Source organism: Numenius arquata, chromosome 17, assembly GCF_964106895.1.
Source record: "Numenius arquata chromosome 17, bNumArq3.hap1.1, whole genome shotgun sequence".
Lineage (NCBI taxonomy): Eukaryota > Metazoa > Chordata > Aves > Charadriiformes > Scolopacidae > Numenius > Numenius arquata.
Window position 1 is genome coordinate 9,761,814 of NC_133592.1, and position 27,829 is coordinate 9,789,642.

Here is a 27,829-nt window from a genome sequence, read left to right on the forward strand (position 1 = left end):
CTCCGCACAGGCAGCCCGGCAGGTGGAGCCGGCTCATCACGGGGGAGCCATCCCACAGGAATTCCTGCCACCGACCTTTGTTTTCCCATTTAGTCTTTAACTATGAGAATCCTTGTGCTTGACTGCACTTTTCTTTAATTAGTGATGCATTGGCTGGTCCAGGTCCTGGCATAACTTTGGCATTGAAAAAATGGATAAATTCTGGCTTGAATTTTCCCTCCTCACCTACAGAGGCTGCGGACATCTCTGCTCATCCAGAAGGAATATTACAGACACGTAACTTGATGGTATCTCACAGTAATGAAGACACCCAGAAGAAACTGGGATGAAGCTACGCCATCACCTCAAAGGACTGTCCTTGCCCAGGAGAACAAGTCACACAATTCCCTCACCAGCAGAAGGAAGACTTGACGTATATTATTCTTCCATGTTTCAGTTAACAATCTTGAAGACAGATGTTGCATCAAAAGCATTATGTGATGCTTTTAGGATGACTTGAGTTTCCTGGTGTCTAGTTCAGGTATGTTGTTCTTCAAATTCTTCTAAAGGAAGTAAAGACAACCTCCCCCAGTTAAAAAAAAAAAAAAAAAAGCATAATAGGATTTCTTTTCCAGAAACATTTATTTATTTTTTAAATAGTGTTCTTTCCTTATAAAGCAGCTCTTTAAGTCATGTTCCTTTTACCACAGTGTCTTTGGCATTTTCCTCCTAGAACTTTCTTGTAGAGTGATATAAAATGTAATATTTTTATATTTTTTTTTTTACAGAAAAATAAGTATTTAAACCACAAATTAATTCCCCAAAGTATTAAATAACATACCAAAAACTTTATCAAATCTATTACATACACTAATGGGACAGAACCTTGTTGTGTATGTGCATAATAATTATATGTACATTTTTAGCTTAGTTAAGTTAGTGCTTCAAAGTTATCAAGGAAGCTTTACAAAAAACCCAAAAGCACAACTGCAGTATTACTAGAATTTGTCACACTTTGTAGAATTGAACAATGTATACAATACATTGCATGTAAAAACCTCTGCCTGAATACGCAAACCGATGACTCATTTTTGTCTTGCGAATAGTTTCCAAAAGACAGGATTTTATACAATTACACAGTAAGTCACTTTCCAGATTTCGGGGAATTAAGCAGAATGATAATTATCCCCTATATGAAAACACATCGACTCGTAAAAACAATGGCATCATGCACATCGGAAACTAAAATGCAGTATGAAAATCCAAGAGCCAGGTGTCCCATCCTTCCGGTCGCACTGAACATGTCATTCATTCCAAAGCAGCATCACTGTAGTGAGCAAGCTCTAAAATAAGACTTATATTTCTTATTTTTGTCTGTGTAGTGTGATACGTACATAGAGTGTGCTCAGCCATTAGACAAGGAGTCCTTGTGTTCGAAGCTTCACGTGAGGGATTCCATCCAGGTGCCTTTTCCCACAAAGAGCTTAAGAAATTTTACAGCTGTTTCTTGTACAGTTTTTTGGCGGGCTCTGTGGTGGCCGGATGATTTTCGCTTTCTTTAAGCTATTCCTTTTACTGATGTTGCTGGACGTGAGGGAGTAGGAGCGTCCATGCATCATCCTGGCATTAAGGCCATTTGCCATGGAGAAGGATTTGAGGTGGCTTCTTAAGGCAACGGGGAGCGGGAGCTTGTCGACGAGATGCACAGGGGTACAGGAGACTATGGCACGGCAGCACAGGTCCTGCAGACTCAGTACTTCAAAACAGATGTAAAACTGGCATTATCATCACGTGCTGTTGTCAGGCACGTGGCAGCAGCAGCCCCAGTGCCCTGTACTCCAGGATGAATTCCCATTTCTCCTCCCACACCCTTTTCCACATGTACACTATCCAAAAATACCTGCTGCTTCGGTTTCCTGTTTATGCCTTAATGCTTAGATGACTGAACGTGTAAGTTCTAGGAAAGATACGTTATTCCCTACAAGAGCAGGAAGAGCAGGTTATGCCTGCAGATATGTATTTTCTGTTTAGAAAGCAAATTCTACAGGATTCCTGGTTCTTTTTTGATGTTTTTGCATCAGGGTTAAAGTTTCTGAAAAAATATTTCATATGAATGACCCATAAACCTTAGCTAGGACTAACACATTTTCCCTGTACATCACTTACCTTTGTTCGGCCTCCAGAGCCTGTCCATTCCATGTCTCATCAGTACAATTCTTGCTAGCTCAGTAAAGGACTCCGTAATATTGAAATTACAGAGTGGACTAACTTCAAAAAAAGTCATGCCCAGCCTCTCAGCATAGGCTTGTGCTTGTTCAGTGGACACTTGGCGCTTGAAGGCCAAGTGAAGGCGATTTCCCACCAGGATTTTTGGTACACCAGGAGCGTGCTGAGCAAAGAGAAGCAATAACAAAATTAATAGTTTGGCTTCCATTTTCCTTTCTATCAATTAAAACAAACAAAAGCTTTTTCAAGATTTATAGATTAAGTGGCAATTTGGACCAGATGATCTCTAGAGGTCCCTTCCAGTTTAAATTATTCTGTGATTCTCTGATCTAAACCCATCCCTTCCTCAGAGAAGACAGGCTCGCGCAGATGATGTGGTAAATCTATAGCAAGAGTGGAACTACAATATGAAATCCTTGTCCTCCATATGCTTTCCATCAACACCTTTACAGAAATCAGACACTGTAGCTGATACGTTTCCAACTTTCTAGAATTATAAGCATAGAAAGAAAATCATAAACTTGGCATCTCAGATAACTCTGTAGTAAGCACTGCCTGCAAATGCCAGGAAAAACAGTAGAAAATATCCTAAGCAGTTGGTCTTAGTCATCTGTTACAGACTAGCGACACTCTGGGATTGTACCTTACCTCATCTATTTCTTTTATCCATCGATCGATTCCATCAAACGACCAACGATTTGTAATATCATACACCAGTATCACTCCCTGTGTTAAATCATAAAATTCCACATTTAACAGAAGCATAACACAAAAAATGCTCTCAGTAAATTCTCCAATTCTGAAATAATCTTGTAAGATGCTGAGCAACTCCTCAGTGGAGCAGAACCTCAGCACCCTGTGAAACCAAGCCCCATCTCTCCGTGTAAATTACAGCTCAGCTAAGGGCAGAAACCCTGACTGAGTTTCAGGTCTAATGTATTGGTAAGTATTTCTTTTTATAGTGGACAAGTTTGGTTATCACACACACATCACAAGTCATATTTTGGGTAGCTTGAAGAGCCAATGCTCTGTGCGCTTCTGGAACGTAACAGACGGAACTCATCAGAACCAATACATGAACTATGGTGAACTATGGCAATACCTTAAGGTCTGAAGCTGTAGTGACTCTTAGTGTGCCTTTTTTTTTTTTTAAGGTCATTTCCTTGCAAGGCACTGCATTGCAATTGTATTATTGTATTAGAAATAGCGTGACCAGCAGAAGTAGGGAGGTGATTGTGCCCCTGTACTCAGCACTGGTGAGGCCACACCTCGAGTATTGGGTCCAGTTTTGGGCACCTCAATACAAGAGAGATATCGAGGTGCTGGAGCGAGTGCAGAGGAGGGCAACGAAGCTGGTGAAGGGCCTGGAAAACAAATCATATGAAGAGCGGTTGAAGGAGCTGGGACTGTTTAGTTTGAGGAAGAGGAGGCTGAGGGGAGACCTCATCACTCTCTACAACTAGAATCATAGAATCATAGAATCATAGAATGGCTAGAGTTGGAAAGGACCTTAAAGATCATCTAGTTCCAACCCCCCTGCCATGGGCAGGGACACCTCTCACTAGAGCAGGTTGCTTAAAGCCCCATCCAGCCTGGCCTTGAACACTTCCAGGGATGGGGCATCCACAACTTCCCTGGGCAACCTGTTCCAGTGCCTCACCACCCTCACTGTAAAGAATTTCTTCCTTATATCTAATCTAAATCTCTTCTCTTCCAATTTAAAACCATTGCCCCTTGTCCTGTCACCACTCTTCCTGACAAAGAGTCCCTCTTCAGCTCTTCTGTAGGCTCCCTTCAGGTATTGATAGGCTGTTATAAGGTCTCCCCGGAGCCTTCTCTTCTCCAGGCTGAACAACCCCAGCTCTCTCAGTCTGTCTTCATAGGAGAGGTGCTCCATCCCTCTGATCATCCTCGTGGCCCTCCGCTGGACCCGTTCCAACAGGTCCATGTCCTTTCTGTGTTGAGGACTCCAAAGCTGGACACAGTACTCCAGGAGGGGTCTCACGAGCGCAAACTACTTGAAAGGACACTGTAGAGAGGTTGGTGCTGGTCTCTTCGCACAAGTAACTAATGACAGAACGAGAGGGAATGGCTTCAAGCTCCAACAGGGTAGGTTTAGACTGAACATTAGGAAAGAATTTTTCACAGAAAGAGTGGTCGGGCATTGGAACAGGCTGCCCAGGGAGGGGGTTGAGTCACCATCCCTGGATGTGTTTAAGAGACATTTAGATGTGGTGTTGGGGGATATGGTATAGGGGAGAGCTTTGTAGAGTAGGGTAGATGGTTGGACTCGATGATCCCAAGGGTCTCTTCCAACCTAGACGATTCTATGATTCTATGATTTCATCACATTTTAGACTATGTTTGTATTTTTCACATTACTCTTGACAGTTTTATGTTATCAGTTTCTCTTACGTGGCGCACAGTTTTAAAAAGTAGTTTTAGCATAGCTTTCATGGGATCAAAGTCAGGTAACAGGCTGCAGTGCCTGAGGTAACCGACAGGAAGGCATAAGAATACATGTCACTGTATTTTACCCCAATTCAACTTCAGTCTCATGGATTTCCCCTCCCCAAAAGAAAATCCTGCCCCTTGTTATTCCCCATGTTTCACGTTCTCTCCAGACTGTTCCTGAATCCGCATGCGATCCACACGTGAGCATTAGAAGCCACACGATGGTTTACTCACTCTGCTTTCATCCATCCAACAGCCATCACTCATCACTGAGAAAGTCGGGCTTTGCTTACCTGAGCCCCTCTCGAGTAAGACCGAAATATGGTGCAGAATCTCCCTTGCCCGGATGTATCCCTAAACAAAATAAATGATATATATTTAAAACAGGTAGGTGGCCTCCTACGTTAAGAGCTCAGAGATATTATCTCATCTATACCGATCGGTATCAGCTCTGGTGCCGTTAGTCACGCAGCAGCCGCCACTAACGCGCGAGCTCTTCTCCATCTCCGCAGTCTCCCTGCTGGCGTTCTGCCCTTTCCTCTACATTGCTCACATTTCTCGGGGTAAGAGGACAAGAACTTCAAACTTTACTCTTGTTACTGCCTTTGGAAAACAAAGGCTGTTACTCAAGCGTACCTACGCCACTAGACTTTGCTTTTAGTTCAGCTTGAAGAAAGATTCTCTTTTCACAGGAAAAGAAAAGTGGGAGGAAACACTAGCTATCACCAAGGAAACTAATGGAAACCCAGGAAATTGTTGATTACAGCAGCAATAATTCCTCATGAGTCTGGTATGATGAAGGCATCCCTGCAGAGTCAGAGGCAGCACGGACTTTTAGAAAAACGTGCACCAAAAACCAAAATAAATTACTGCATAAAGTGTTTGGAAACAAAATCAAATTTATAGTGAAGATGATGATAAGAAGCAAAATTCCATAAAGACATTTTGAGGTAGATCGGTAATCTTCAAATGCAAGGCACGTATTTCTCTATATTGTCAAGTGTAGAAACTTTTCCAATCTGTTATTTTAAGGAATCCAAAGAACACCTTTGCCCTTCACAAAAAGAATTAAAACATCTCCTTCCTGGCTGCTTCTCAGATAAGCTTTATGTGGGATTTTTGCTAAGCGATATAGAGTGGAAGACAGAAGAAGAAAAAGAAAGTAGGTGAATAAAATATCAAGTAATGAAGTTACCATATGGCAGAGTACTATTATCCATCATTGCATTAATCATTTGAAACATTATTTTGAAAAACAAAGGCAAAAACAACTAGTGAGGAATAAATTAAAAATCCCTTAGCTTTGACACACAGGCATTTGACTCCAGTAATTAAAAACAAACAAACAAAAAACCCAACAAAAAACCAACACAACAGAAAAATTAATTTTAAAGATGGAAGTGGCACAGGAGGAAATAATAATTCATTTCATAATTTCCTCTTTCTAGGAGGAAATAATAATTCATTTTCATCTCCAACTGTCCACTCGATACACCGCTTGTTCCTAGAACCCATCTCTCTGATTTATCTAGATTACGGCTGCTCAAAAATCACACTCCCTCTCCCTTCGTGCCCTGCACTGACCTCACTTCTCCCTCTTCTTCCCATGCCTTTAGGGAAAGAGGAAAACAATGGATTTAAGAGGCAGTAACACCGCTGCGTTTTTCAAGTGGTATCACTTGCCGAGTGTTTCTAAATGCACCAGAAGGTGGCCATCTCCAAACAGCTTTAACAAACGCACATGGACAGACCAAATATTTGCCCTTACAGGGAAAACTTTTGTTGTAAAATAACTTTATTTATTGTCAACATGTTTTTGTAAAGATGAAATCACATCAGGTTGCATATTAAATTATACGAGCAATAATGCTGCTTTTTCTTCTTCTTTTTTTTATAATACTGTGGTTATTTAGTCAACCACTACTACTAATAAATTGAGCAAAGGGATGTTGCTATTACAATCAGCATATTCTTTCTAAGTTACTTTCATAGTTCTCATTACCATTATATGTTATAATCTTTGAAGGCACTTGAAATATATCTTGAAGGCACTTGTAACCTTTTGTGCCTTTCTTCTGCATTTGTTCTCTCTCTCACATAGAGAAACTGTAACATCCTTCATTTTACATGAAATGGATGCAAAATGGAGGTAAAGAGAAAGCGAGAGTTATGCTTTCTTAAGCCAAGAACGAGCTGCCTGGCTCGCTCTTCCCCAGTTGACTAAGTATTTCTGAAGCATAAGGGAGAACTCCTGCCCTGAAGAGTTGCATTTTTGTGTCTTTGAAATATAAATGATGGGGAAAGGTGGAGCACGCACTTACCAGAGCTGCAGCTTGATTCGACGGCCATCCAGAAGAATCGTTGTAGTCTTATAATCTATACCTGTGGGGAAGAGGCACACAGATCTTAGAGCAGCTTGCAGGTGTACAGTATACACACAGACACAGATTTCAAAGAAGCTGACCTTAAAAAAAAGGTATTTGTCATTAGTACTTTATGAAGTCACATGGAGAACAACTTGTTCATATAAAGTTACAAAGTTCTTTCATGTTCCTTAAGCTTGGTGCATTCAAAGCAGATGTCTCAGGCTCCCTTCATATTGATAAATGATCTGTTTTATTCATTATCATGACAATATATATGCTTAAAGAATTTTATCTTGAGTACGAGAAAGCAAAACTAGGTTTTTGCCTGTTCTCTCACACATTTGTTGCAGACTAAATGCTGTTCTCTTTCTCTATTCCCTGGCTCTACTGCCTCTATCATTTATTCCTTCCTTATCAGCTCTGACTCACAGACAGTGCTTATATCAGGTACACGTGTCCCCCTCATATAAAAGCAGCAGATGGTGCAAGATGTGGCTCGTCTCTTGTCTTCCAGCCTTTCCCACTGCCAACAGCCTCCTCTGCCCAGCAGACCCATGCATTAGTGCCCAGCACAACACAGGTTGTTCCATTTATTCCTTCCCATAACAGGCCCAGGCCTTGTGGTTGAACCACAGCATCTCTTTTCGGTGAGCTGAAGAAGTGCTGCAGTTTTTAAGGGAAGTAGGTACTGTAATATGTGTATATACTTATACGTGTATCCACACGCACACACAGAACTTCACTCACATCTTTATTGTGCATTTTGTAGTCTTTGCAAACAGCCTTCAGTGCTACATAACATTACCTTTCACTGTTAACCTCACGTGTCCCCGGAAGCAATTAAACTCTGTAAAAATAAGCTCAACTCTAGTTAGCATGGACGTTTTCTTCGGCAAACCGAGTGTGTTGCTTCCAATTAGATTAGGCAAAACTAATCAGAAGCAGTTGTGTAGCGGCAGCTGACCCCTGAAAATATCCACCACCACGCTAGGGTCAATGGCTTTGAACACTGTGCTTCAGTACTGCACCCACAAATTGCATCATTATAAACACTGAAATAAAAGCCTCTCTTTCTTTTATTAAATGTTATTTTAAAAGTGTGCATTCAGTATTCACGCTGTGCAGCCAAGCAAGCCGGTTCCACTGGTAAATGTGTTTTTCTCATGTTTTCTTTGCGGTGCCATAGTTAACTTCCTGAACTGAACATTTATTCATAGAGGCCTCCAAATGAAGTTTAAAAAGCAGGGAAACTACCTCTGAAACACGTCCTCAAGTGTAATGAGACTTGTACCTTGAAAAGGAGAGACTTGCTTTATTTTCAGAGCATAAGCAAAACAAAGGGGTGAGAAAACCACATTGGCATGGAAAAACAAGTGGCTAGAGAAGAGTGACCTAATTACTACTGAAGATTTCAGCACATCTTGGTCAGAGGAACAGGGATGACGGTGCTGAAGATGATTTTTAAGTGTAAGATTCATTATTAGGGTGGCACCAACAGCCAGAACCAAAAAGTTAATCTATGTATCAGTGTTTGTATTTATAAACACGACAAACGCTTACCAATAAGATTTTTTTTTGTTGTTGTCGTTGTTGTATTTAAGGGGGAAAGTGAAGTTTGAAAGTTTAGTAAGAGAGTGTATTGATTACTTATATCGCTCTCTCAAAGAAAAGGTATAGCATAGCAGGGCACACACACAGCAAATGAGAATCTGTCTCGGCTGCAAGCACAGCTCTGGGGAGACACCCTCCATGCAGGAGATCTCCTCTCTTTGCCCGAAAACATGTCAGCGAGTTAATAAAATGGATTTCCTGCTGCTCCTCCAGCGGAGTATCGCAAAGTGCTGCTACCAGTTGTCATGAAGAGGTCCCTAAAGCAGTCACGGACAGTCACCTCCATTGTTGTAAACAAAAAATAGGTTTAAAACCCTCTGGCATAAATAAGCAGAGGCAGAAAAGGTACCCTCGCCCACCTTTTCCAGAAGGAAAGGAGTCTGTAAGACTCAGTCTGGAATAAAGAACAGATGTTAAATTACCCAGCAGAAGTTATTGGAAGGTACCAGTTGTCAGCTGAGCCAGCTCCCCTGTAGCCACAGGCAAAGAGAAAAGATGCTGCATTTCTGCTGCTTCTAAAATTTGCACCACACTAAACTGCTCAAATGGCACGTCACATGTGAGGCGTCACCTGAGGCACACAGAATTGGAGCCCATTTTATGAAAACAACCAGAAACTTGAAATCCCTACGTTATATCACAAGACGCTGCTCTTCGAAAGGAGGTCTGGATGCGCTACCCCAGGAAATGTTCTCCGAGGTACAAATGAGGGCAATCTCTTGCCCAGAGATCAGTGCACCACTACCCAACCTGTCTGTCTCCAGGTTTTAGTCTCAAAGTAACTCATTTGTACACAACTACCACCAATTTCTCCTGCAGAGCAGACACGGGGGGACTCTGAATGCTTTTATTACACAACACAATAGTACTGATTCCTTTTTGTAGGATACCAATTGTAACTTAGATGCAAAAACATACAGCGGAACCAGGTCTTTCTCTCTACTACAAAGAGCTTCACTTCTCTAATTTCCTGGCTTCTTGCATGCCAACATTTACATTCATAGATTAAGGAGACAGTATTCAAAAACCTTCATAGCAATATTAGCAAATCATTTTTACTTCTGTATTGCACTTGCCAATATTAGTAGAGTTAAACCAGCTTTAAACTTTATAAGGTAAAGAGATTTAAAACCAACACATTTTGAAGGATAATTGCACAGCAGTGCTATTAATTAAAAATATTGTTATCTATGAATTGACTTGTTACATGTTTTATGTCATTTCTAACAGCAGTAGCAACTGCCAAGCACCTACCCAGTTTGAAAGCCAAGACCCAGAGAGGAGCGGGAAGTCGCTGTGGTATCGCCCTGCTGGAACAGGGACTGCAGTTCCAGGAGCCAGGGCACTTCTCAAGAATGAGAAGCCAAGAGGAGTTGCCTGTTCCCAGTATCCTGGTACGGAAGGAGCTAGCAATAACTAGAGAGATGACAGAGAGCAAGCTTAAGGAGTGATCTTGCTGGGATGTGGAGACCAGGTAAGCAACAAGATCAAGACAGAGGCGCTGTGGTTGTCAGTCACACATTATTAGGAAACGTATTTCAAAGATGCCACTTCATTTCTGTTGCCCGCAGGGTAGTTCACTTGAGTCACATCAACATACAGGTTCACTACTCCCCTTTTTACAAACTGATGAATACATCCCACCAGCAAGCAGGAGTATATTAGGGAAAAAAAATCTCTCGAGACAGCTCCTGGTCTGGCAGCAGCGAGGGAGCTAAATTCTGCTGATGATTCCAACTCAAATCTGGTTGGAGACTGGTCCAATGCCACGCCAACCTCACACTTCCCAGAGGAGCACTGAGCAGAAAGGCCAGGGACAGCAATGTTGGGCACTTCAAGCTTTTAGTTCACTGGAGAAGTGTGAATTGAAACATCCTCTGCCTTTAATTCAGGCTCTTATCTGTACATTTGGAAAGACACACAAAAACCCTTCCAACTTATTACCAGCAGTTTTGGGAGACTTATTTTCATTTATGAGCCAAAGTGTTCCTGTTCTCCAACTGTATTAGGAAATAGTCAAATCTACAAACCACAAGTTAAAATAAATAATAATAGTAAGTCCTGGGACACTGAACAGACTAGGACATCGAAAATGTTTGCGCGCTGAAAGAACAAGTTTAATCATTTCAGAAATGCTCAAAACCATAAAACAAGCAGAACAAACCCCACAGAACACTGTATAACTCATTCCAGCACCCTGTGCTACCGCTGATATTTCCCGCAGGGTGAAATACCTCCGCTAGTTTATCTCCAGTTAATGAGGAGGCACAGACCATGTTTAGCAAACACTGACACATCCCACACAGGGAACGGACATCCATCATTCCGTTAAAAGACATACCGAGCATAGAAAATGAGTATTGCATAGCTAGAGGATACACAGCTGAATAAACCCGGCACCGCGCTTCGCACCACAGACCATAAACTACTGCAAACCACTCATCTTTAGCCACACACGTAATGCAAAATACTACATCTTTTTTATATGACATGCACAAGACAAGTCTAAAGAATATACTATTACCAGCTGCTGTTTATGAAAGCATCTTACGGGTTTCTCAAAAGGTTTTTGAAGAGATGGATTCAGAAACTTCCTTATTCTTCAGCTGTTATACAGATAGAAGCAGTTGATAATATAACCTGAACATCTCTGCAATTAGCATTTGCCACTGATGAAGAATCAAAACAAAAAGCCTTTTGCCGTGAATCATCAGGAACAGCATGAAACCGCAACAATGAGACCAACAGATGTGGGTTGTGCTGTTGGAGAAATCAAATGTCCTTCCAGAACATTATTCACTCATTCAGCAGGACAGAATAGCTTTGTTTGGATATACAACTAAAACATATCTCTATCAAGGAAGGGAAGAGAAAAGCTGCTAAATAAAAAAAGTCAACTTTGAAGTGAACCAGAAAAACCTCCCAGTGCTTAATACTTTCACGTGGATGGGGTTTTTAAATAAAAATTATTTACCCAAAGCCACAAATTGAAATTAAAGATCCTGAAACAAGCCACTGTCCTCACTGAAGGGTTTGGATTGCTTAAATGTAATTGATTTGCAATAGATTTTGTTGTTCTCAAACACAAAATTAACAGATAAAAAACTGAAAGGAATATTATTGAAGCCTGGGACATGGTAAGATTCCCAAAAAAGCATTCAGCTGTTTGGTAACAACTGCAGTAGATAGGAAGCCATCCTCTCCGCATGGACGCTTTGCGGCCATCACCACACTATCGCTTACGCTTCCCTGAGCACACTGCATTCGTGTCACCACTGGTTATTTTAAAGTTTCCTGTGAATTTCTGCTGTTGTTGAAGCTTCTAGTAGCGTATCAAAGTTTCTGAGGTTTGCGATGGGTCTCTTTGGGGCAGAATCTTTCAGTCATTTAAGTTGCTCAATTTGTGTTCCAGCAAAGGCAACCTTATTTACACCAAAAATCTTTTCTCTTTGGTTAAATAATTGGGATTCAATGATCTCCAGTGTGACTAACAGCCGGCCGTTTGGCTTTCAGCAGTGAAAAACACACTGACTCACTTGAACGCAATTTGAAGCGATGGGCTACAGACCATTGGACAGATCTTGATAATATGGCAGAGTAAAATCCAGATTCGCTCCTCAAATTTTTTCATGGGAATTGGATGTCAGCCTGATATTTTAATGGTTTGGAGCTTGTTCTGCATTTGCTTTAGATCTGTGTTTCAAATTTGGTAAGTTATAGGAGAGGGAAGGAAGAAAAACAGGGGGAAAAAAACCCCAAGAAATTTAAGAGTAGATTCTTTAGAGCTGCGCTTTACCAATTCAGCACTGAAAGATTTTATTCAGTGGCACATTTGTCTTAGAAATGCTCCTAAACCCAACCCTTTTTATACCTGAGAAAGTACAGAATACATGACTTTTCGTCTTTGAACCTGGTGCTCTGCTACATTTTGGCTCATAAATACCACAACAACTGGTTTCATTGTTTTTACTTATTCCTCTTGATGTGTCCTTTCTTTAAAGTTTAAGGCATGTTGTTCCATGTAGATAGTTGGTGTAGATTAAGAGCTTTCACATTTAATTAAAACAGAATTAAAAATTAAGAATACTACTACATTCAACGCCCTGCTAAACATCTTCTCCAGCAAACATTCACTCCATCAGTTTATCCAAATTAACCATTCAATAATAGTTATCTCAGACACTCATCAATGTCTCCTTCCCACCGCCTGTTTCTATGCCAATAATTAAGTCTCTACAAATAAATATATATATTCAGTGGGATTCTGGGCCTGTATTTAACAAAGTCCACTGAAAATATCCTTCAGGTTCAAAGACTGTTGACTGCACTTCGAAAACACAGATTTATGTTTCAGAGAGCGCTTAAAACCATTTTCTCAGAGGCATGATGAGAATCCAATGGTCTCATCACTTCCCATTTTAAGCTTCCTCACTATCTAGCTTTTCATATACACGTTAAAATTAAGGTCTAAAGTTTCTCTTCAAAACACATTTGTAACTGTTTCAAGTATATTCGACAAGTGACACAACTTCCAACTCATTCATTCACCGGTCACAGCGCACGGACCCACAGCATGCTTTGGATTCCAAATTCAACCAAGCTTTACAAACTGAGCCCCATGTTTTCAACATCGTGCTGCAAAGAGATAAACTCTGCAATAAGACCGGGCTGTATCTTCCGATATGCGAGCACAAAGGTCAGGTTATGTGACAGTCATATTTGCCTTCTGCTCGCCATTTCAGAATAATCATCACTTTCCAAATTCCAGTCTTTTCCATCACACTTAATTACCGCAATAAAAGCCATCTGTTTGAAAAGCACAGATTGCCCATTCAGATTGAAATAGAGACACTAAAATTTTAGATCTAGACTCTATTCTTCACCTCATTAATTAAGCCATAAACCACAATTACAAAGTCCCACAGATAATTCCCTCATTTCAACTATGTGACAATTTCCCCCTTTTTAAATCGAAGCTATTTGGATCAGAAAGCTCAGCTTTATATTTACCTGTGTTTATGGTCACAGACACATGCCAATAGCACCAGCTACGCTTCAGCACACCTGCTTTCCTTTAGAGGTTTAAAGGAATTAAGTTTACAAGAAATACCCTGAAAAAAAAAAAAAATTGAAGTGCTCTTTAACAATTACAGGGAAGCTTTTCCTAGTTACAAAATTATTAGGGCACCAGGTTAAAATCTGAAGATCTCAGAGCACTTCTAGTTGGCTCCGGTCCAGACCTTAGAACCAAAGCAAACTGTTCAGGAGTAAGAAGTTTGACACAACTTTATGGCAAACCTCCAGTGCTAATCCGAAAACAGAATTAACATCTGAAACTCCCAAACCTATATAAACTCCAAAAAAATTAATTACTCAGGCTGCTAATATACAGAAGTAGTAACTGAATAAGTTTCTGTTCATCTTTTTACTACCAGCATTGGTAAGTAAACAAGCCACTGCTTTGCATATTAAATTCACACCCTCGGCAAAAGGAACATGCAAACAACTTGTTAAATGCATGGGGTTTTTTAATCATGCCTTAGCTTGCAGTATTTCTGCTAAGATGGCTAAATAAAAACTAAACATTCAAGACAGACGACTGTTTGGGAAGCGGAGAAAACTATTTGCCATCAGCTAATAAACAACTTTTAACCCAAACTAGTGAACGATCCATTTTCATTCCCATTAAGAGGAAAGGAAATAAAGATCCCGAGATCGTATTTCATTCTGCTCTGTCTTAACATTTACTTGTCAACAATAAAAAAGCCTCTTTACAATCTAAGGCCTTAGAAATTTATTTTACAAGAAGGAAGAGAATCATTCCCCTCCCTGGGTCAGGAAGAAGCAGGAACTATGCACTTCACTTCATCGTTTCCTTTCTGCCACTCCAGAAGAGAGGGCTATCGCAGGCACACGATAACACACGGCTCAAATGTTTACTACAAATTGCAGCTAACATCCTCTGATGAAAGCTGCTATATATAAACATCTTACGGTTTATAAATAGTAGCCCTGCAGGAAAAGGGAATGTTATTATTAGCGTTAGAGGCCAAAAAAAAAGTTCTTCCTTTACTTCAGCACATTTTATTAATAAATTTGAAATAAATTGGGAAGGGATTAATATATCAGTCCCAGCAATCTTGTAAGTGTTTTTTTTTTCCTTGACCCCTTTTTCACGGATTTGAAAGAATCAAGTGAAACCTGGGGTTACAGGTGATCCCAGAACACCTCTGGTGCCTCGCAGGTCCACGTTCTCCTGCATCTAGATCCAACTGCTCAGCACAACGCTGCAGCTCATGCTTCTGATTAGAAAACTCACACTTCTCATTAGAAAACTCATGTTAAAAGACAAGATCTCCAAAACTGCCAACATCTCTGGAGATGGATTAAGACAGGATTGTTATTGACTGGTAGCAATTACTAGCCAAAGGTTTTTTTATACTTATTTAAAGCCAGTAACATCAGATTATGATTGAAGAATGAACGTGGATCGCTCAGTTCCCTGCGCTGGGAAAGGAACACACTCTTGGCAGAAGACAACAAACATTAGCTTTACAGTTTCCCTGCCTGTCTCTCCAAATTCTTTGCAACAGAACTCAACATAAAAAAATGTAACATCCAGAAGTTCCCAGTTTATAGTCATTGTTATAAAACAGCACCAGTATTTTAAAACAGCTCTCTTCTACTTTGGATTTGCATTTTATAAGAAGAATTGCCCTCAACTTTTAGTCCATTTAATATCAAAGTAAAGATAACCATAAACTAGCACCAGTGAAATTTGATTTAGAAATTAACCTCTTTTATAAGTACAGGGGGGGAAAAAAATATTCTTCTATGATACCATCTTCTCACTGCGGCTGTTCATCAATTCCTGTGAGTCAGAGCCGGATTGCAAGAACAGTTACTTTGCATACATCAGGCCTGTTAACAAGCATCCTATCTTCCTCAAAATCTCAGTTTCATTATTTTCAAACAGCATCAGCTCTCAAGGGCAGCCTCTCATTCACAATCCCATCTCTACACTCCTTGCAATTAAATAAAGTTTACAGCATCATTCTTTGTTTAATTTTCTTTGAGATACACAAGTATCCCGAGCAACAGCTATGATGGGGCGCTCTGCATATCCATGAGAAGCACAGTGAAGGGAAGCTTGGCCAGGCTCAGACAACTGACTCCAAAAAAGTGGCATAAGTTTTATGTTACAGTTGATTGTCCAATATTTTCAGTGCTTTTTGATATCTTTGTGGTATAGTAATTCTTCATCACAAAGGTCAACAGTGGGGGGTCAAATCATCCTGGTGCACGAGGAAAAGACCAGAGGCAGGTTATGAATTTTTAAAATTCTACAAACCAAGAAAGAAATGGGACACGGCCACGCAGAACTTGCCCTTACTTGTATCTTAAACACTAGGTTTGAAATACGGCCAGAATCTGGCAGGGAGAATAGCTTCAAACCTACCATAAAATATTAAAAACAGATGCAATATTTCACATTTTACAATATTTTCCAAAAGAGAACAATGACCTTTTATGTCTTGACACTTCATTAGTAATAAACCAGTTCAAAAATACTTGGCATGAGAAGAATTGGAGGAACATCCAGCCACCGTTATTCTGAGCTGTATAGGCCTAAGAGCCCACTGAGAACAGTTGCAAACCTCTCCAAGACGTCCCTAGGCTTTAAATTGTCTCAAATAAATGATTCTAAAGAATTAAAACCACCACTTTCAGTTAAACATATCAATATATCATAACAATTAGAAAAATCAGAATTGTTTCATAGGCATATTCCTGTATATTATGAAATTGTAAGTAATACTTATGATAAATGGCAAAATATAACCAAAGATTCCAAAAAAAATAAATCCCAAAAAGCTTACTCCGGGCTGCCATCACTACTCCCAGACGTCGCAGCAGTATTTGTCAGCAAGTGCAGTAAAAGAAAAAAAAGAAAAAGCACAGGTACTGTTTTGCACCCCACAAAGCACTGCTTGTTAAAAGAGGAAAAAAGATTACTTGAAAAATAATTCTTCGAGCTGACCATGTAATGAATTCTGTCATTATGATGAACTGAAGATCAAAGTGGGAATTCACACCAAGTAGGTATAAGTGCAATAATTTTGCTTTAAAGATGCCAGAGAACAAAATTCATTATTGAAAAATTACTGTGGCTGAAAAGCTATCATCCAGAAAACATACAGCCATCGTTCCCAGAGCACAGACACTTGACGAGGAAGAGCTTTCAAACTAACCTCCAAACCAAGCAACACAAGACCAACTGCACTTCTTAAGTTAAATTGGGAATTCCAAGTGAAACACATGCTGCAGTAAAATGGGCTTTACAGATCACGTTACCATTAACTCAAGGAATTCCCAAGTCATGAGATATCTTCAGGACATACACTTCCATTAGAAAAATGAAGGAAATTAAGTCTGGCTTGGGTTACGCTTCCACTTCTCCTCTCGCCTCCTCCTCAGCTATTCCAGCAGAAGAGTTGCCAAAGTTATAACTGTACTGCTTTTCCAGGACAAAAAATTAACACAAACTGCTAGCGAACAATCTTTGTTAGGATTTAAAGGAGAAAAACAGACCATACAGGACTGATACAAAGCTCTTGTTCCATTCATCATTTAGTTGGTTTCAGGTTTCCAACAAATTAAAATAAACTGGATTTCAAATGAATAGGATCAAAGGAAATTGCAGGTTGGAGCAATCTCAGAAGGTCACCTAGATCAGCCTCCTGCTCAAAACTGGAGCAGGTATGAGATCCGTAAACTGCGTAACGTCTCTGGGCAACCTGTTCCACAGCTTAACTGTCCTCATGGGAAAAAAGTTTTCCCTCTTACCCATTCTGAACCTCTCTTGTTTCAGCTTACACCGGTTGTCTCCTACCCTGCCACCTCGCTCCGTCCTCCTGATGACCTCCTCACGGGTACCAGGAGGCTGCTCTTAGGTTACTTGCCCAAAGGTCTCTTCTCCAGAGAGGTGACTCACTAGTCTGCGGCCAAACTTCATATAGGTTGTTAGGAGTGCAACTTTTCTTCACTTACAAACTACGTAATTACTTTTCACGTAGTCTTCAGCATTGAAGTAACCTGTCTTGCAGATGTTGAAGACAAATGCAGTGTAGATTGACGTGAGTCTGCCCGTAAAACTATAGTTCTCAAACAGTATTGGATTAAATTCCTGTTTGGGGACAAAACCTAGAATTTATATGGAAAAATTATTACACCGCATGTATTTTTGGACTCTAGATCTTCTGGCTCCAAGACTAACACCATTCTAAAAGGAACAGCGTTTCTTGTCTGAACTGAAAAAGAAAATTAATTAAAAACCTTGGAGGTTATGAACTCGTTTAAAATTGCATTTATCATGCTCCTATTTGATAAAGTAAGTGCTGAAGTTAAACCACAATCTACTAATTCAGAAGTGGTTTGAAAAGTCAAAGTTGTGCTTCACACAAACTTCACGTATTTACCAAAGCAAACATACAGAGAGATGAGAACAGAGCCCTGACTGAGATCACGCTCCGTGTATAGGGATTGCTAGAACAGTTAGAAGAAATATATGTATCCAGATATCCATGGTAAAAATTCTACACCACAAGACTCTGTGTGTACTGCCTCAATCATTCCATTGACTCTATCAGCTACACGAGCCTCTTCTCCTCAGTCTAGTCTTGCAAGAGTACGAAAAAGGCTGCCAGACCTGCTGGGTCTCTTCTGGGGTTTCCAGCTGGCAGTTTCATATTTCATGCACTTAAATATCCCATTTTAAGGCACTGCATAAAGTCAGCTTGCAAACAAAGTATAAAGGCACAGGAGATACATTAACACATCACTGTCCCGAAATTTTGAAGGGATGAATTGTTTTTATCCAAAACTGATGGACTAAAATACCCCTACCCCCCTTTCTCTTTCGTTTAATTAAACTGGGGGTTTTAACATAATTTCTTTTTCATCCAAACATCTGTAATGGCTCATTCTCTATGAAAATGGGCAAATTAAACCATACAATCCTCAAATACACTTCTGACTGTTCCTTCAATGTATTCTTTCAGAGTACATAAGCATTCTCTGCTGTTTGAGCTTTGCTGATGTGGGATTACAAGGAAACCCGTGTCAGTGATGTCAGGGCTCTTTGTGTGAAGTCGTAGCCCAGAGGGAAAACGAGAGCGATGGCAGGAGGGTAACAGCGAGTTACTGACTGCCAAGGTGTGCTCAACATTCCCAATATAAACACTGGGGGAAAATGAAGAGATAAAATCTGAATCATAAGCCTGGAACACACCCCACAGTAAACAAATCATGGTTATGAAATCCAAGTGATTGGCCTGCATTTGAGACTGTGAAAGATCAGCTGCAATTCATCTAGTGCAAATGTGTCACTCGAGCTGCAGCTCACTTCTAAACCTTGTCACATCTTCCATCTCCTCTACACTTACATCTGCACACACGAGACTCTAACTAGCCCTATATTAACAATGACCTATTTATTAAAAAGTTCCAGTTACCTTCTTCCGATCCAAGAATGAAAGTATTTTTACAACACACATTTCTCCAGAATTTTGCATACTGAAGTACCCTTAAAGAACATCCACTGTTTTAACAAACATATTTAAAACAGGGATTTATGGCATTGGGAGTTTATGTTACATAAACATGAAGCTGAGACCCAAAAATAATTTACTGGGGGAAACTCTAAATAGTTTGATTTTGCATCAGTCAACATCTCGTTTTAAAGCTGTGGTTTTTGGAGGGCTCATCGCAGCCCAGAGCTGTGTCTCTACTATAAGTTTTAATTAAAAAAGAGCACACAGACTACCCTTTTTCATAAATGAAGTAGCTACGAAGAATTCTAAATGTCCAAATATTGGATTAGGAAGGTTGGCAGGCACACGAGGGAAGGAGAGCTCAGAAAGCAGCCAGATTGGCATGTTCTTCCAAAATAGGCTCTCTCTTACCATTTTTAGCAGAGCGCTAGGCTAAATGAGCTCGAGACAACACTTCTTATGTTCTTAACTTAGAAGTCAGTTACTTTTTAAAACGCATGGAAATCTCCATTCCAGAAATTCTCAGCATAGTTACTCCACCTCTGCATATTAAGCTACCAGTTTCTACTTTGAAATGCAACGTTGCACAAATAATTTTAATGTCCAAGATAACTGCGGAGCAACAGTCTCGGCTCTTCTGGCTCCCTCGTGCTCACCAGCTATTGCTTACTCACCTCCGTCTTCTGACACCCCGTGTTGGTGTCACACAGGGCTTTCACATCCACACCCTTCAGTGGCAAATCCCACGCAACAAAAGACCAGCAAAGCTGTTCTATTGGCTTCCAGCTTAGCACGCGACTACATCTCATGAACAATAGATAGCTTTCCCTGCTTCTGACAACAAATGTGACTCCAAAATACTTAATCTTCACTGTTTATATACCTGCAAAACAGTAAAAAAAAATTACTAACTTGACAGAAATGTTTTTGCTGTGCACGTCAGGGTGTTTTCAGTGCTAGGTCCTGCCTGTCCTTCCCCCAGGTGCAGCAGGGTTAGTTTTCTGTCCTAGAGAGGATTCTCACCTTTCCTTGAGCACAGCTTGGATTTGGTTCAGCCCCATCTGAACATTATATGAACCGGAACATGTTCTGCTTCCTTACAGATTTATAACCTTTAGGGTTCAAAAAACCCACACCTCCTGTGAAGAATCACCGGCCAGACCCAGTAAGTCTCAGCTGAAGACAGCACATACATTGCTTTTACCAATATGCAGGCAGAGTAACAGTCTCATTAACATATCAAACAAGAATGTCATTATACCAAAAGCAGGTACGTACTACATTAAAGCCTTAAGGCGGCTGTTCTTCACCACACTTTGTCACTGGGGACAGCTTGTTACTGATACTTTCTCTTTTCTGCTCATCCCACCCCGGTGGAAGAGGATACTCTCTTAGAAGCCACAAACTGCTGTAAAGATGTGGGCAAGGGTAGTCTCTGGACCTTTAAACCTCCTCCATTCCTGGGCAGAAGCGACATCCCAGCCTCATAGTAATTAGCTTTCTAACTTTCCACAGACGTGAGTGACAATTTAGATACATCAACAGCTGTTGTGAACACCAGTATTTTCATGGACTTTGCCCTGAGAATGTACTAAATTACAGTGAATGCTGACAGATGATTTTATCTCACCTTGCTGAAAGACCGGACATTAAATATAAGGCTTAAGTTGATAAATTAGTGTTTGATCTGTAACAGCTTCACTTACGAACTCACAGCTCTAACGGGAGTATTTGACCACTTAGCTTGTCCAGTTCATACTTCCATATTACAACATGTCAAGACATGAAAGAAAGGAACAATTATTTATACAGATGTATCCCACTGTATCAACAGATTTAGATGTGGATAAAAAAGCACAGCAAGCTCAAACCAAACATGTTTGGTTATTACATTCGAGATGATCCTTAAATAAAACTAGCACGACAAACACTAGCCTATACCGAGTATTTTGTGTAAATACTGCATTAGTTTCATATTCTCAGTCTCATATTAAACAAAATCCAGAAGACCCGAATTAAATGGGATTAAAAAAAAAAAACAACTTTTAAAGTCAGCCAATTTCTATTCTTAATCTCATTTTCCATTCTTGTTCAGCTCCCAGAACAAAAACAAATTTACAGCAATATGTAAATGTAATTTAACCAACATATTGGGTAAAACTGAATCCTGGCACAGGCAAACACAATTTTGGTTAGGCCAAAGTGGCTTAAAAGGACTCAATTACCTTGAAGTCTGACCACTTTTCAAAGTGGCCCAGACTTTGTCTTTCATGTCGCACACCTGTCTGGGAGCTGTGCAGGAATTCTGTTTTTACAGTCACTTTCCCACTCCCTCGTAGCTATGAAAAAAATAGGGGGGGTAAAAAGAGACACCAGTAGCCCAAGGGAAACTGAGACAAGCAGCACATAGTGCTACTGAACGAACGTGCACGAGAAAGACACAGGAGAAAGTAAGCTATCGCTGCAGTCCCTTTTGCCGCAACAATCTCAAGCATTACTTGTAGCAACAGCGGTATCAAATTCAGACAAGTGTGCGCAGGTTGGGTTTAGGCAGGAATCTGAAAAAACATTCGCATGACATTAAGATTTCAAGGCTTCTTCATTCTGAATCTGTACAATAATACGCTTGACCAAAATTTAGGTGTTTTCTTCATTTGGTCTTTTGTTGTTGTTGAATAGACCTTGCTAAGAAACATAAAGGCCAGTTATCGGAAAAGAACAAGGTACTCAAATGGCTGGTTTGAGTACGTGTATGTGCACACAGTTCCAATTTTTTTTCCATCCAAACTGGTTGGGTAAGGAGAGCGTATATAATATGCAGTCCGTAACACAATTTAAAGTTAAAGCTGTCTTTCAGCAGTAAGCACAGCTCTTGTGAGATAGCACATTGAAGGGGCAGTCATAACAAACATATTTAGAGCAGGATCTATTACTGCTTTACAGACTCATCCCAAAATCGGTTAGATGCTCTATTTGAAGCAACTGTTTCTTTCCACCGATGCCACAGAAGCCTACAGTAATGAGATAAGACACTAGAAGTCTTCTAGGCACTTAAATTTGGTGTATGAAATCAAACCTCGCCTGCTTTTCCTGGGACAAGAATGCAGTTTAAATCCTTTTAAACTGAGATCAATGGGTGTACAACCGGATTGTAACAAAAGTCAAGGGGGCAAAAATTCACGCTATTCAAGCTTTTATGAAAAGTTACTTCATGACAGCTAAAAGCGATCAATTATTGCTCTCCTTGTACTGTGAGATAAAGTCTAGTCTATTTACAGGCAAGCATAATTAACCTCAAAAAGGTATTTATTTACTCATAGATGCTGGTGCTCAGCAACTTTAAATAACTGTTCTGCTGGAGAAATCCTAACAGAATGGACTGAGGATTGTCCCGAAAAACTGGTGCTACTTGCAAAGAAATACAGAAATGTGATGATGTTGCCATTAGTTTCTATTGCAATCTTTAAATCACGTTGTGTTTAGGAAAATGTAATGGCTTTAAAATACATCAGTGACAAGTAACTCACCCTCTTCATTAGTATGCTGGTAGGAAAACAAAACAACTTTATTTCCTCTCCCTTTCAGCCAAGTAACATTTTCATAAACACAGTGTCACAAAGAGAGAATCAAGAAACTGAAACTTAATCAAATCTTTGTGGTAAGACTTTTACCTCCATTAGTTCTGTATTTGGTCTTGTTGGGTGTAAGGGGAGGAAACCACAGTCAGCTCATAAATCTATAACTCTTAATTTCTCACGTTAACGATATTTCCTCTTGTTTCCTTATTTCAAATAGGGCCCATTCCTTCCTCCTCACAACAAAGGATGGCTTTGATCTGGGTATTAATTTATCAGGAAGAGCCACCATGAACTTTTGTGTGCTGGGATGTGAGCAGGGGACAACTACCCCCCTATAAACGCTCCCTGTGTGTAAGGGTGACCTGGCTCTCCCCAAAACGTCTGGCTGCGGTTGGGCCACCCCAGCTCCAGGCCTGTGCTAGCAATCAAGACAACCACTTATTAACACCCACAACTATGACACTCCAGCATCTTTTCAAGCATTCAGATAAGCCAACCAATACCCCAGCGAAGTTCTCAATCTAAGGACAGACGGAATTTATGGGAAGGCAAACCACTGTGATAATAACTTGAGAGGATGTGGAAAGGTTGCTAGGTGAGAAAGGAGAGACAAATTGTCAGTTTATACCTGATGTTCCTGCAAGAAAAAAGAAGAGTAGGAGTACACAGGTTGGAACAATCATTCCTTTCCGTCCCTGTGTCAAGCAATCACAATGCAAGCATATGTCAGTATGAAAGCAAAACCAGAATCCAGCTGAATAAAAATCTATTAGTACAAAACATCAAAATATTTGTCTACCTAGTGACAGCACATCTAAGGGATTATGTTCTAGCAATTATTTCCTCTGAATGTATTCTGATGAGAAATTAACCATGCTTAAAAGCAACGTTTCTGCAGCTGTCTCCAAGAACATTTATGTGCAGTTTTTCTTACCAGGTTAGAGATCAAGTGTGTCCAATCTACTGTAATTTCAGTTTTGAGCAAGATGTGGGAGAACTATAAAGGCAGGTTACCCAGACAACTAACCTTTCTGCCTGCCTGCCCCTCTCCAGGATAACTGCTTTCTAAGTTATCTCTATGAATCATGTTCTTGATGAATCTTCCAAAGCGGTCCTTACTTTGTTATGTTAATAAAGCTTCTTCCCTTCTCCTTTCCAACCCAGAGCCCGTTGGTCATCAAGAAAAATTCAGAGACCAAGAGATTGTAGTCATTAATAGCCGAACTATGCCAAATGCTTTCAAACCATGGCTTGTGGACCAGCAGCAGCTTGCAGGGACCTGACTGATCACACGATGCTGGCTTTCCTTCCCATCTCCAGATTTCGTATCATTTTTGTGTACTGACAAAAAAATAGCAAGACATACGATTGCCGTATTTTCCTGGGAACGAGAAAGATGGCAGATTTATTTTTGAATAGTTAAAAAAGTGCCGGTGAAAAATTAATCTGTGTTTATACAATAGAAGTTTGAGCCCATAGAGTTGAGACGAGACAGTTACACAGCTGACCTTAAAGCCTTCAGGAATCTGATGGCTGAAAAAAACCCCCAACCCCACACACTGTTCCAGTCAACTCCACGTTTTATTTTACCTTCTTTCCTCTTGTCTGCTTAACTGTCTTTGATGCTGCTGAAGACAACAACCAGCTAAAAGCCCCTTGATCCTTCTTTGCTCATGGGTCCATCCTCACTCAACTGGCTGGATGGGGCTTTGAGCAACCTGGTCTAGTGGGAGGTGTCCCTGCCCAGGGCAGGGGGTTGGAACTGGATGGTCTTTAAGGTCTCTTCTAGCCCAAACCATTCTATGACTCTACGATTATTCCACCTCTCTCAATATCCCAAAGGGCTCATTTAGATTCTCCTTCTTCCCAAAGGAAGAGTAACACTGTTCAACACCTTGTCCTTCCCTATGCCTCCTTTATAAACTGTCTCTCTACTTCTTAGAGCACTGCAGTGCACCTCGATGATACCTCCTGTTGTTGAGCACAAGAAAGAACCCTATATCAAAGCTAAATTCTAACTTTTCTTCCTCAGCCCTAACGCATGGCTGTCCTTTCTGAAACCCAGCCCTGTAACTTCAGGGTCATCTTTCCATTTTATCCACAGAAGTGGCAAGTTCTCTGGACAGCTGGTCTTATTCAAGGCCTCATCTGTCCTTCATCTTGATCACCCTTTGTAGCCTGCTGTTCCAAACTGCTCAACGTTCATATCCCCACCTTCGATTTACTAAATTTCAGGAGCAGGAGCAAGCTCTTCCTTGTAGCAATAAACATCAAATTCTGTCTCTCTTGCATATACAAATTCAAACAACTGCCCGAATTCCCATGCTTCATCACATGAACTTGTTTGTTCTCATTTTCAAGGCCCTTCAGTGCTCCTCCTCTCCCTCTTCTATTGTTCTTGTCTGTTCCCACATCATCTCTCTCCTCTTCCATTGCAGTCTCAAAGCTATTCCCTTTCATCAAGCTCCACAAAGTTTTGTCATTTCAAACCTTATCCATGTGGCACATTGTGACAGAATCTATCATTCCACTAGACTTTCTCTTTCCAATTCAGAGACCAAGCCGGCGTTATGAAAGTGGTAGATCCTAGCAGTTAACTAAGGACTTGAAAATGGTGAAAAAGCCATCATTTATGAAGCTTTTAAATCAAGTTAAATTAGAAAATGAGTCATAATACCAACAGGATGTTTAGCGCTATCTCTCTCTCTACATCTCTATTTTCATAGTCCATGAGTCTGTACAGATTTCTCACAGCTGCATCCTACGCAGCCGCGCTCAAACCATGCGGGAAAGGCTGAAGGGATACAGGCAGAGCCAGGATACCGGATACAGACCACCAACGAAACTGGGCAGCTGACCTGTAGTGTTCAAAAGTATTTCAATCTGATACATTCAAGAACATTATAAATTGAAGAGTGAAAAAATATTTTTTGTGAACTTGCATAGTTAAAATCCTTCCTTTAGTGAGACTAGACGGTGTACTGTGATTGGACAAACTCTGAGGCTCAGTATGTATGAAAATTCTTAATTATGACACTAGTTCCATAAAATTAAAAATCAGATTATACTCCTCCTACATTTTACTACCATGTCATCTGTTATATCTGCCCTCCCCTTGTAACTCATATCCCTCTCTTCAGACACACTCATCTTCTCGGGGCTAAGAACTTCTTTCAGTCTCTGTGAAACAGTGACCTTTGCATAGAGAGCTTGCGAGGTCCTGAATTTGAAAAGGTATTTGCTTGACCTTGTATAGTTCAGCTCGATGAATATCCTGCTGAAGAGACTACAGTCCATGAAATAGTGCATAAAACTTACAGCCCTGTATGTATACATTTTGAAGTTATTAGTAACGTTGAAGAATTTCCAAGCTGCAAGTTAGATACTTGCAGAATAATTCAAAAAGAATATTTGTATTTCTTGGCTGTCAAGAAATCTATTCACAGAGCTACAATGTTAGCCACGCGGTTTAAATATTTTTTAAGAGCATGAGGTTTACATGCAAAAGCCTGAAGTAAGACTGATGAGCTCAGGAGCCGCTCAAACATTCTCTCTCGGTTACGTTGCAGGCTAAAGTCCTCCTTCAGCGTAAGGATTTATACTCTAGGTTGTGTGTGCAGAACAGAGCCAGACCGGGCACACTCCCCCCAAGCCGCTTGTCCCCTTTTCTTCAGCCAGCTGAAGAGCACGAAGCATAAACATGCCGCAACACCCCAAGGAGTGAGTTAGCAAAACTATTAAGCAAAGATCTCAAAACGTACACCGATGCCTGCAAGGTACCGTCTGACTCAGAGGCAGTGGTGGGGAGAACTCTCCTCCCTCGCTCCCGCTCTCCGCCGTGAGTCAGTACTATGAACTCGCATAATAACAAACAGATACGAAGCAAAACCTTCCAGTGAATTAACTACTCACAGACTGGCAGTAAATTAAAGCAATGGGTAACTTGACAAGATAATTTGCTTTTTAATATGCCGAGGGTAGATTTGCATGAGGGGAAAAAAAGTGAAACTACAGTATGTTCCAGGCAAACAAATCGGGGGAGTGAGAAGAGAAGAATACGAGGAAACTAGAAATCCCCTTTCCCCTGAGCCATCGCTTAGTTTTAACTGTCTGCAACATCCACAACTCCCTGTTCTGCAGATATCTGGCATGGATGAGGCTCTTCAGTCTTGCCCTTTAAAAAGCTTAAGTGAAAGAACATACTACAAACATGAACCTTGATCTTAAAGGGCTAATCTTCTGATATTAAGAACATGACAGTGAAAGAAAAGGAGAGAAAAAAATAAATCTTTTCTGCTCTTTCAGTGAGAGCAGTTTCACAGCAAACGCCTTTGCTGTTTAACAAAGATCGTTTACTAGAAAAACATTTTGATGGGTATTTTTACTCATTAGTATTTTACTTTACTCACCGACGACAACAGAAAAATAAGTGCTTAGGAAGAAAAATCCTATCACAATCCTATCAACCCGATCAATACATTATGCATATTAAGACACTCCTCTTAAACCTGAGCTTCGGAACCCGTTTCGCCCATGAGATCACCCGCCTGGGATTTTAAACCCCGACAACGATTCCACCTCCTTTCGGAAAGCGACGCGTAGCAGCACACCGCTCAGCGCCCCTTTGCCTGCGCCCTCCTCTCCTCCGGCGCTGCCCGGCAGCTCCGCGATCCCCGGGGACCCGCAGAAGCAGCTGGTTTCCCCCGTCGCTCCGGCTGTGCTCGTTTCCCAGCCCGAGCAGTTGCCACACGGGCCGTGGCCTTTGCCTCCTGCGTGGCCGTGGCCCCGGGGCGGGTCCGGACCCCGGTCGTGCCCGGCGAGGGGAGCCGGGGGCAGGGACACCCCGAGGCGGGGGACAGCTTACCCATGTTGTAGCCGTAGGGCGACTCGGTGGCCCCGTCCTGCAGGCTGGCCAGGATCTCCCCCTTGCCCACGTCGCTGTCTCCCACCAGCAGGAATTTCAGCAGGAAATCGTAGGCTTTCGCCGGGCTCCCCACGTGGCTCATCCTCCCCGGCGCTCCCCCCGGCCTCCCCGACCGATCAGCTCCCGCGGCCCATCCCG

At 41.0% G+C, this 27,829-nt stretch overlaps 1 protein-coding gene across 2 annotated transcripts; it reads right to left on the reverse strand.

The window, feature by feature from the left end:
- Nucleotides 1-610: 610 nt before the first annotated feature.
- On the reverse strand, nucleotides 611-27,829 carry RAB40B (RAB40B, member RAS oncogene family). 2 transcript variants are annotated; one of them, XM_074159960.1, is made up of 6 exons: nucleotides 27,632-27,829; nucleotides 6,981-7,041; nucleotides 4,953-5,013; nucleotides 2,854-2,931; nucleotides 2,146-2,368; nucleotides 611-1,735 (listed from the first exon to the last, which is right to left on the reverse strand). In XM_074159960.1, the coding sequence occupies exons 1-6, from the start codon at nucleotides 27,771-27,773 to the stop codon at nucleotides 1,464-1,466; spliced, it is 837 nt and encodes a 278-aa protein (XP_074016061.1). In that variant the 5' UTR covers nucleotides 27,774-27,829; the 3' UTR covers nucleotides 611-1,463. The 2 variants fall into 2 exon arrangements, with proteins under 2 accessions (XP_074016061.1, XP_074016062.1); XM_074159961.1 differs by having other exon boundaries at nucleotides 612-1,735; nucleotides 2,146-2,311; nucleotides 27,632-27,773.

Bases quoted from the DNA above. Each gene is read 5' to 3' on its own strand.
- RAB40B (XM_074159960.1), bottom strand. From the start codon at position 27,773: ATGAGCCACGTGGGGAGCCCGGCGAAAGCCTACGATTTCCTGCTGAAA. The intron at 7,042-27,631 runs GTAAGCTGTCCC...TCTTCCCCACAG, and splicing joins GCCCTACGGCTACAACATGG to GTATAGATTATAAGACTACA. The intron at 2,932-4,952 runs GTAAGCAAAGCC...GATTTAACACAG, and splicing joins CTTACTCGAGAGGGGCTCAG to GGAGTGATACTGGTGTATGA.